Genomic DNA, 11,682 nt, shown 5'->3' on the forward strand with positions numbered 1-11,682 from the left:
AAGGAGGACAAAATCATTAGGCAGCAACTTATTAAAAGTGAAAGGTACAAGAAGAAGGAAAAATGCGTTTTACAGTTGATGACATTACATGGAAATTGGAAATAGTGGAATAATAAACTAATATTTCAAGGCCAGTCGATACTGTTGATTCTTAATAAATATATTTAATATATTAATAAAACGTGTATTTTATTGAAGAAAAAATTTCCTATATAAATAAATAAAATTGTATTTAAAAACGAAGATAAGCAGTTCTAAGTTTGAAGTAAAAGGTTTACCACAAATATGTAAGATTTGTCCCAATGAATGAAAAAAGTTCAATAAAAACATTCAATATATGTATTCAATTCAGTTAAATTTTTTCATTCTGTAGTATAGTGGTACATAAATATAGGAAAATGTTAACTAATATATGGAATGCATTCTACCTAATTTCACCGAAAATCACATCTTTCAAAAAAATAAAAATGTCTTTGGCGCTACACGAAGTTCAAATTTCTTCACAATTAGTTCATTTTAACTTAAAGAAGGGGTAATTTTTTTCTGTGTGTATAATAAGTAACAAGTGTGTTTACTTTTACATTTTTTATTTTCAAAGTGGAAGCCTTGAAAAGCAAGTGTAAAGAATGGTGATTGGATGTCAGCACGTGGAGTTGGAAACTTAGTTTTTATTGATGGGATAATGGACACCAAAATTTATTTAAACATTTTGAAAGCAAATCTTCACTCCAGCGCTGTTAAAGTGGGATTCCGAGATAAAGACTTCTTGTTTCAACAAGACAACAACCCCAAACACATGACCTGGGATGTAAAAATGTGGCTGCTTCACAACACTAAAGACCCAGATTCAACCCCCGATGAAAGCGAAGAAGTTATTCAATTTATAAAAATTAGATAATAAAAAAATAAAAGTGTAACAAAAAATACTGATAAAAATAAAAAGTGAAATTGAATTTTTTTTAATTTCTTTATCCAAATGAACTTCCAAGGCACAACTTCTAAAGAAATGCAAAGGATCAAAAAATGGAATACTTCCGTCCTATGACAAGCCCATGTAAAATTCATTGGAGATGATCCAAGTTTGCACTGCTTCCAGATCACAAAATGGGGATCCAAACTACTTTTTTGGAAGCTCTTTTTTGCTGGGAAGTGGACCAAAATACTGTCTCATACAATATGATAACTGATGCGATGAACACATTTGTGAGCACTTTTTTAGTGTTTTGATTTAATGTTTAGAATTAATACAATGACGATAATTTCTTGATTTTTTATTTACGTTTTGCTTTTATGTTTGTCCATGGAAACATTTCAATACATCTATTTAATACAAATGTTAAACGGTTTACAAAAAAAAACTTTGATTTCAATAAAGCAAAAAAACGAATACTTTTGCGAGTCACTGTAAGTTGTAAAAATTACATGTATTATATTTTGCAAGAAATTTATATTGATAAACTACTGAGACAATGTGGAATCGAAAATTCTAAAACTTCTTCAATACCAATAGATCCTGGATATTTCAACTCCGAACCTGGAGATATCTTACCTTATAACAATTTACTATATAGGCGATTGGTTCATTGTTATATATATTGAATAATACCCGACCAGATATATCAGTCGCCGTATTGATTCTATTGAGAAAAGTTAGTTGCCCGAATAATTCAGATTGGAACGAGGTCGAAACTGTGTGTCGGTTCTAAATCTGATCTGGGCAGGAGACACGAATGGGCGCAAATCCAAAAGTGTATATTTTTAAACTTGGTGATGCTGTTATAAGCTAAACTATCCGCAAACAATCTAATGTTACTTTTTTGTGCGCTTGAGGCTGAATTTGTTGCACTTGCTGAAACGACACAGGAACTCTTTGGCTGATGCAATTATTAAAAGAATTTAATATTAATTCGTCACCAACTATTTTGCTAGATAATCAAAGCTATTTGAAAATACTGCAAGTTGAAAAGATAAACCTGAAAACTAAGCATATTGATGTGAAATGCTATTTCGTTCGGGACTTATATGAATCTGGATATTCATATGCTGCTAGATATTCCCACAAAACCTATACAGCGATTGGAGATAACTAGATTGAGAAAATTAATTGGTTTATATAATTAAAATAAATTTATATTTTTTATTCGTGTTTATATAAATCCCTGTATTTGAATTGTACGTATGTATTAGTGCAAACAGCGATACGTATAAGTTATGCCGAACTTGGCGCAACTTATATCTATCATTCAATAAATGAACTCAAATTCTTATACCCCGAGAAAAAAATCGTGGTTAGTAAAAATCCATAACTTATTCTATTTACGGCCATTTTCATGTATCTCCGTTAGGCTTTAACTCCCAGTTAACAGAAAGTAAAATCGAAATATCTTCTCTCCGGTTAACTTTAACTGAAAAATTTTTATCAGTTAAGTTCCTACCTGGCATATGGAATATATAGACAAGATGACAGACATGTCCATAGTATGGTTTTAAAGTTCGTTAGCTAACGTAGCACTAACGGAGCTTCCTGAAAATGGGGGTTAATGAACTATTTATAATTGCTTTCTGTTTAGAATTTTTTACATAAACAGGTTAGTTTTAATATTTTCACAGAAATTTAGCTTAATTAAAATAAAATGGCTAAACTAAATTGATGAAAATTTTTTTCTTTAGTTTCGAACGCACTCTTTTCTGTAAATTATGCTATTAACAAAGGAATTTATGTCTTGTTATTTTTGTGTTTTTTTACGATTAATAAAACAATTACGATTAATAAAAACTACAGTTTCACTTCAAATTAATCCTTTTTCACATCAAATGAATCCTTTTCAAATCAAACGATTAAATAAATTCTTTTTAAAATCAAATGAATCTCTAAAATCAAACGAATTTATCAAATTCATATTCAGAGCATTGAAGGAAACAAATTACATGGTGTTTGAACTTCTCAAACATCATTGATCGTAAGCCAACACATGGTGCTATCAATACTGTAAACCAGATGTGTATATATCAGGTAGAATTGTAGATATTAGGCGAATAACTGAAACATCCTTATTGATTTTCCATGTGTGTATTATCTTTAATGTATGTTTAATGTATGGGATTTCCAGGATATATGTTCTCATCTTAGTTTTATGGCATGATAAGAAAAAGTAGTGTGGAACTAAGTTAAGAAATAGTTTGTAAGATCGCAAGTAAGAAAGAAAAATTAAAAATAAAATGAGTGTATTCATCAACCTCGACGAAAACGGAGGCATTTTCATTCATTTTTGGTCCTTCGAACCTTTCGTAAGAAAGAATGAACCAGCGAAAGGTATTCTACATCAAAGAGTAGAATGAAGCAGAAAAACAGTCCCTCTACGAAGAAACTCCGTGGACAAACGATAGAGGAAAAAGTCAAATAGAAGACAACGAAGAAGATTACGAAGACGATTACGAAGAAGATAGCGAAGACGGTTACGAAGCCGATAACGAAGACGATAACGAGGAAGATAGCGAAGAGGATAACGAAGACGATTACGAGGAGGAGAACGGAGACGATAACGAGGAAGATAACGAAGAAAATACCGAAGACGATAACGAACATGATAGCGATAACGAAGATAACGAAAAGGACAAATACGATGAAGCGAGAACAAAAGTACGAAAGGAGAGCGAAAAAACAATAACGGAGAGTTGATTTATGCTGCCACGATAGATCAACGACGAAGAAAAATGAAGAGGAGAACAAGACTACGGCATAAAAACATCTAAGAAACGGACGAAGTTATAAAAAATGCCTAGCAGTGATAATTGTATGCTAAAATGCTAAATACATCTGAAGGTGGAGGTTACCGTGTGCATATGATACCAGGCACGATTAAAACGGTGGAGGATGAAGCACTCAGAAAGAAAGGTGGAAAAGAGAAAAACGACAAATATTATGGCTTGAGGGCTTTCGCTAACATGCAGGAACTTCAGGATATATTAATTATGCTGATATTCAAGATGCCCGTCAGCAAGTTGTGCCGATAATACATCTTTCACACCACACCACTTATCCTAAAAGATTCTTGGAAAGCGATCCACATTTCACTTCGGGGCCGCGCAGAATGTTTGAATTTCTCAAACATCATTGATCGTAAGCAAACACATGGTGCTATCAATACTGTAAACCAGATGTGTCTATAGCAGGTAGAATTGTAGATATTGGGTGAATAGCTGAAACATCCTTATTGATTTTCCAAGTGTGTATTATCTTTTATATATACGTTACGATAATTAATGCTACCTAGAGTTTAATGTATGGGATTTCCAGGATATATGTTCTCATCTTAGTTTTATGGCATGATAAGAAAAAGTAGTGTGGAACTAGGTTAAGAAATAGTTTGTAAGATCGCAAGTAAGAAAGAAAAATTAAAAATAAAATGAGTGTATTCATCAACCTCGACCCAAGTGGGTGCATTTTTATTCACATGGCTAAAAATTTTATACTTTAAACCTGCGAAAAAGACTTGCGAAAAAATTCAATGGTTATAATAACCCATTGTGAATTTTCGATTGGATAAAATTTTTAGACAACGATTGGTTGTCAATGGTTACAATAACCTATTGTGAATTTTCGATTGGAAAAAATTGTTAGACAACGATTAGTGATTTTGTTTTAGTTCTAATAAGTTTATGAATAACATATAGTAGGTATACTTGCGTGTGATACCAATGTTTCGATGTGATACGAAGTTATTCCATTATTTATACCCTCCTATGTTGGAAGGTTTATCATTTCAGTCGTAGGAAAGAGTTCGTGCGACTTAGAGAAACTGGCGTTCATAGTGAATAGATTTCGAAAAATCTCGAACAAAATCCCCAAAATTCTTGAAATTCCAATCTCAAAAAAGTTGTTCCCATTCACGGAAAAAGTTGCCAATTTGAAGAAAAATCCCCAATGCTAGCAACGCTTGTTTGGATACACTACTACAATTAAAATTGATTATTGCCTAATCAACAGGGGAAAATCTCTAATCCCCTGTTGAATGTACACAACATGCCCCATGTCTTCCACCCGACGTCTATTATAATATTAGTCTGGTATATATATCACACACCAAATTAAATTATATTTATGTACATATATATATATTTACTCTCATTTTTCAGATTATCTATTCCTTTCTCTCAGTTGGCTGGGGACTTATCTCAGATATCGATATTGAAAGTGAACGTTTACGCCCTTTGGGTTACCGAAGGTTTACTATATGGACATTACATCGTTTAATAAAGTTAAGAACGTATAAAGGTCGCATATCATATTTACTGAAAAACGAATGCTCGCCATATGAAAATGTGCCACCAAAATCTGTCTCGAAAAATGTGAGCGTAGAGCGTAGTTTAAGTTGTAATTTCATCCCCTCGAACTTAACAAAAAGCTATAATAATGGTGGTCACATTAGAGATACCGACTTTGAAGATGTTATCTCTTTAGAAACCGTGGCGAATCCATCATTTCGATCGAGATGTGGTAGCTGGTTATCTTCCGGTTCCAGAAGAAGTACCTACTATTCCATCGCAGAAAGTGTTTACCATAGCATTTCTGATAGTGAATACAATCCCCTAAACGATGAAGTGGAGACTAACGAAAATGATAACATGGAATATATTTGCCTAAGCAAGAAAAGGGCAATGCCACTCCCTTCAGACGAGTGGGTAGTGGAGGATGGTGAGTTTGTTATGATTCACGCTGCATACCAATCACACCTTAGCAGTGATTGTCACTTCGCACCACAGTCAATGCTTAATGATGGAACTATTCATTTGGTGATTATATATGGAGGTATAAGCAGATCCCAACTCTTAACTTTTCTTATCAACATGAGTTCTGGGACTCATCTACCTTCTGAGAACACAGATTACATAAGAGTAGTTCGGGTGGAAGCATTCCATTTGGAACCCCATGAAAATAATGGAATAATTACCGTTGACGGCGAGCGAGTAAAGTGTGCCCCATTGCGAGCAAGAATTATACCCAAATCTGTAAATATAATGATTCCCAACAACATGCAATAATAAAAATCGCCAAAGAAATCGGATATTGATCTATCATGCTAAATGCGTAGTTTATTGATAGTCACTTTAAGAATTCGGAAGGCAGATTGTACTAAGAACATCAATCCCTTAAAAGCCACTTTAAAAATTTAGTGCTAGTATTTACGATAATCTCTTAATCGGTATCCATCATAACAGAAATATTTTTATTAAGCGTTTGGTATTTTTCTAAAGGTGCTCTACTGTGTTACTTTATATCCTTTGTCCGCTTTAAACTAACATCATCTTCTCTGAAGTGATCAACATAGAAGTGGTGTACATCGCACATTTTGGTGTTATTTTTTTTTTCTTTTTTTTGCATATGCGTATCCCTTGGAATTAACATACACTGGTAGAAAAACAGGCTGTACGTGGCCATTACCGTTAGGTATTAATAGATTGGTTCACGTTACTTTTTAATTTTGATACCACTTTATATCAAATCATTTGCAGCCTACATTATTATGGAATTAACTATTACATCACCGTAACATATGATATGTGTTGGTAGTTTATTTTTTTATATTTTATAACAATATTTCTGTCATAACATGACCACCGAAAAAATAATTCAGTGAATATTGCGGAATAGAGGTAAGTATAATATTTTTAGCATTATTAATGTTTACAAATGCGAAATTTCTTCAATTAGATGCGTAAGTGACATACAAAAACCATCCAAATACCACAACAGACGACTTGAGGGAAGCAGTGCCTGAAGTGTGACATGGAGCTGAATTGGGAGAAAAACTTTCCATAGAGAAATGATTAGGTGCATGTATGTATGTTATGTATTAAATGAATTAAAGAAATAAAGACATTTTACGTATGTTTTATTAATTAATACCCGGTTGATATTAAACCCAATACCGTTTAGGTATTATTTAGTAATACCGTTCTGTTTATACATCAATATCTTTAGGGTATAAATAATAATACCGCTTAGGTATTATTTTCAATACCATATTGGTATTTTCATCCTTTCCGTACCGGCTGTACCGTTCGGTATTGATATTGTACTATACGGTGTTGGTTAACTATCAATAACGTACGGTATCAATTTGAGCCCGTATGGTAATAATTTTTTAATTGGTGTACAAGCACCAAACTTCCTGTACTGAGTGCGTCCAGTGTGGTTCTTGTAAATCACTAAAGAGATGTCTCGTGATATGAGGCGTATGTCCATATATTGTGCTTACATCTTAAAATTCATCGTATCTGGGATAGCGCCGAACTAGTCTCTCCCAGTACAATACGGTACTGGATATCCTTATGAACTGCTGCTGTGTGAAATCGAATCGAATGGCCTTGGTTTTTGTCTGAGAGTGGTACTGATGTGTACGAAGTTCGTAGTCTTGCCGCACCGAAAACTTTTTGGACTCGTACTCGTGCAGATTCTATTTCGTTGACAATTCAGTAGTTTGCACAGTCTGGAGGTTTCTTCATTGGCTATATCTAATACTGGGATACGACCGGACTCGTAAAACTCTTGATTCGCCTCGTTGTATACCCTCCATGTAGTACCAGTCAATGCGTTTAGGAACTCGGTACTGCTTCCAACATTTGGGACAATCATTTCCACGTTTGCTAAAGGAACGGGCTTTTGAACGTCACGCCAAGAACATTCATAGACGTGGTAATGCTATAACCTCGTATGTGCATATTGAATTCCTGGTTCAACTCTTTGTTCCACGACCACTTCGAATAATTATAGTTAAATAAGAGTCATACTTTCAACCCGCACTGTTCTCATTTGCATATCAAATATGAATTACAAAATTGCCTTTGAGTTTGTTTGGCATTCTCTCGCATTAAAGAGTTGTTGATGTAAAATACTGGTTTTGCTGTAACTGTCCCTTTATTTATTTTTTGCCTTGGCCAGGATAACTATATTGAAGAATTATTTTTGGAGCAAGTATATATACCTTTTGTATATACATACACTTAGCTGTAAGAAGAAATTGAAATCGAATAAACTTTAGTTATACATCATCGTTCAAGCCTAGCAACACTTGTCGTCTTAATAAAAAGAATTTGACTTTGTCTTTTAAATAAAAAGATCTTGGTTTTTGGGCACAATTTTTTGGTGGAAATAGCTCCGCTAGGGAAAAAGCTTCCAGCGTTAATATTTGGAGCCCGAGCAAGGACCTGATTAGTTCCAAAGTAAAAAATAAAAAAATTCCACTTATTTTCTGGGAATTTGAAATATTGGAGGACTCCAACCTCAACTTTGACAAGGTCGCAAAAATTATATTTGGGGGCTTCTGGAAATCCAATAAAAGGTGTTCGAATTTTGCTGAATGCTGGATTTTAACAGATTGGAAAGACTGGCTTTGGGAACCGAATCTTCATCATATTGTTTATACATCAATACCTTTGGGATAGTACTGCTTAGGTATTTTTTTTTTTTCAATACTATATTGGTACTTTCATAATATCGAATGGTACTTTCATGCTTGCGTACCGCCTGTACCATTTTTATTGATATTGTACCATACGGGGTTGGCTAAAGTACGCGAACAGACCTATTACCATTCATTTGTGGCAACAACTACCTTAAGGTTGAATTATGCGCTTTACAGTTTATCAGTTATTCCGGACGACAGTGCTCGTGTCCAGGATACACCTATTTAAAGGTAGTGTTAAAAAAACAAAAACAACTTTCTTCATGCAACCCTGTGCGCTTTGAAGTACACCATCTGTCATATTCATATGTATGTATTGGTGTTTCAAATAAATAAATAAGGCCTAATTTTTGTAAACAACCAGTAAAATGAAGTTAACAATTTGTCCATAAAGTTTGAACTGTGATTTGGTTATGAAGTTACAGCATTTGGGGTGATTAGCGATGACTATAGCAAAATGGTTTTCTACAATGTGATCGTTATGTGGAAATACATGCAGCACATGGACAACATTCCCAGATTCCGACGAGATATGAAATATAATAAACCATTATGTGATTTATTCATAGTGGGAACCTCAAAGGTTTGTGTTTACCATAATTATTAAAAGGGCAATAATTTAATGTCTATTGTTTTTGTTTGTAGAAAATCTATCATTTGAATTTGGAGCGTGGCCAATTTCTACAACCATATGAGTCTGAAGCTGCAACCCTTAATGCCTGTGAAATTAGTAGTGAACATGGTTTACTAATGGCTGTAAAGAGAGTACAGTTGTATCATGGGATCCAAGATCAAAAACAAAATGGTCCACTTTAGATGTGGCCATAAAATTAGCTGGTGCCAAGGAATTTCCATCAGTTTCAGCCTTGAAATTCAAGGATGGTCTTCATTTGGATGTAGGAACAAATTCAGGACATGATTTACTCTATGATATACGGTCAAAGGAACCGCTATTGATTAAAGATCATTTGAATAGAAAGCCCTTTACGCGTTTGGCCTTTAATAGTAATCATAATGCTGTTTACTCCTTAGATGAAGCAATGCTAAAATTGTTCATCTGATGGAACTTTGAAAAAGGGGCCACAAAATCCATCATCTGTCTTAAGACAAAGGCAGCACTTACGCATGTTTTCTTTTTTACTTCTTCAAATTCTTTGTAACTAATTTTTAATTGCAAATAATTTATTTAAAAAAGGCACCACCAACAAGATTCAAAAGAAATTACTTGATGTTGCTTTTATATATATGTATGTGTGTGTGTATATAGTTATAGCACATCTGACAGAAAGTGTCTGTCAAAATAAAAAAAAATTAAATCAGCTGGCTTTATAATTCTACCTTAAAATAAGTGTATCCTGGCTCGTGTCGAACTTATCCCATATATTGTGCACATTATCAGTTAAGTCCGAAGGCATAATCGATAATGCTGCATGTGTATAGGATCGATAACACATTTACCGATTATTTAGTCATCGCCGACAAGTCGTATCGATCCGACACACTATCACTACAGACACTACAGACTATCTCTCAGTAGCCTTCATTGCGAAAGGAAGTGATTTAGCGAGTGCGATCAAATATTTCGAAAAAAATTACAGTTGTTTCACTGTTTTTCTTTTCTAAAAACAAAAAAATTGTTAAATATTTATTCGTATATTAACACGATGGCAAGTCCTGCAGTGAATCTTCCAATATGTGCCCAATGCGGTTTAAATATAAAAGATAAGCATATTGTTTGTGGAGATTGCAAATCTCATTTTCATTTCTCTCCCTGTTGTTCGCTGCAACAATCGTCGTATGCGAGTATGAACTCAGTGAAAAAAGCGACATGGAAATGTCATAAATGCAGAGAAAGAAAAAACTCAAATACTGCATATGAAGTGGTAATTTCTACATCAGAAAAAACTAGTACACAAAAACAAAAACGAAACGAAGTAGATTACAGCGACGTTCAATTTGTTGAAGATTCAACAAAACGTTTTAAAAGCCTCTCCCCACAACCAAACCATAACTCTGTGTTTCTTACACCAACCCAAAAACAAATAAATGTGAAGAACAATCCAATGCAAATAATGGTGCAAAATTTTGCCAGCATCACCACTCAACTTGCATCAATAAATGTACAATTACAAAACCAACAAGGGCCCTGCCAACATTTTTTGAATTTGGTGGCGCTTCTGAGAATCCCCACTACGTAGAAAACAATCATATACGACATCAAAAACACGTCGGAAAAGCGCCGTCACTATTGAGAAGTTGTACCACGCCAAGTTACTACGAAAAAGTTTCTCATCAGTGCAATTATTAGGTGCCTATTTAGATCAATTTCGAAGGACGCCAATAAGAACCCCTGCAAACTATCAGAAAAAGTGCATTTTAAGGTAATTGTAGAAAAATCATTGTGGTCAAGTAAAACACGATTATGTAGATGTTTATTGATTTGATTAAACATTTATAATTTCGTATAAATATAACATTTTTCGGTTTATCTCATCACATTTAACATAATTTTTTGCATTAATAAAAGAATGATGTTGAGTTTTAAGTAGCAAGTTACATATTGCAGCATCTATCAGCCAGTTTGTTTATTTTCGATGGAGACAGCGTGCCTGGAAAAATATTTGAAAAACGATCACTTTATTCTAGTTGGAAAGTCGAAAATTGTTCACCATATACCTTTCACAATTTTAAGCGTAATATCTATGTTTTCAGAACTTTATTTTCGTTTTTATTTAAATAAAATATAACAAGCTGGTTGCGCTTGGCGTTTCACAAAAAATAAAATGGCTCTTCTAACAGTAGTGATGGCAAAATACTTTCATGTACATTTTGTACTTTTTGATATGCTTCCCCCATCACAGTTCGCGATGGTTTTGGTGACATTTACGAGTCTGTGGTAGCGATGAGGATGAAATGGAACTTTGAAATGCTGGCAGGGTAATAACTATCGACCAATCTCGATACTACCGGTGATAGAGAAAGTTCTGGAGGAAATTGTGGTGAGGAGGCTGAACAATTTTCTTAAAAAATACAACATCATAAGTGAAAATCAATATGGCTTCCAAAACGGAAAGAACATTAACAAGCTATTGGGACATTTCACCAACCATTTAAATCAAAACCTGGAGCAACGCAATCACTGTTTGTCTTTGTTCATTGACTTTAGTAAAGCATTTGATACCCTTTCTCATGCAAAACTCATATGTACTCTTAAGAG

The 11,682-nt window shown here is 33.9% G+C and overlaps 3 protein-coding genes across 3 annotated transcripts; all 3 read left to right on the forward strand.

Annotated features, from left to right (window-relative positions):
* Positions 1-3,219: 3,219 nt before the first annotated feature.
* LOC142235617 (uncharacterized) lies at positions 3,220-5,274 on the forward strand. Its single transcript, XM_075306880.1, has 4 exons — positions 3,220-3,288; positions 3,335-4,677; positions 4,754-5,067; positions 5,137-5,274. The coding sequence occupies exons 1-2, from the start codon at positions 3,220-3,222 to the stop codon at positions 3,677-3,679; spliced, it is 414 nt and encodes a 137-aa protein (XP_075162995.1). The 3' UTR covers positions 3,680-4,677; positions 4,754-5,067; positions 5,137-5,274.
* Positions 3,805-6,085, forward strand: LOC142235618 (sphingosine kinase 2-like). The gene is made up of 2 exons (XM_075306881.1): positions 3,805-3,993; positions 5,137-6,085. The coding sequence occupies exons 1-2, from the start codon at positions 3,805-3,807 to the stop codon at positions 6,040-6,042; spliced, it is 1,095 nt and encodes a 364-aa protein (XP_075162996.1). The 3' UTR covers positions 6,043-6,085.
* Positions 6,086-8,532: 2,447 nt separating this feature from the next.
* LOC142234605 (nucleolar protein 10-like) lies at positions 8,533-9,444 on the forward strand. The gene is made up of 2 exons (XM_075305762.1): positions 8,533-9,048; positions 9,111-9,444. The coding sequence occupies exons 1-2, from the start codon at positions 8,923-8,925 to the stop codon at positions 9,279-9,281; spliced, it is 297 nt and encodes a 98-aa protein (XP_075161877.1). The 5' UTR covers positions 8,533-8,922; the 3' UTR covers positions 9,282-9,444.
* The last annotated feature ends 2,238 nt before the right edge of the window (positions 9,445-11,682 follow it).

Source organism: Haematobia irritans, chromosome 4, assembly GCF_050003625.1.
Source record: "Haematobia irritans isolate KBUSLIRL chromosome 4, ASM5000362v1, whole genome shotgun sequence".
NCBI classification, from domain to species: Eukaryota; Metazoa; Arthropoda; class Insecta; order Diptera; family Muscidae; genus Haematobia; species Haematobia irritans.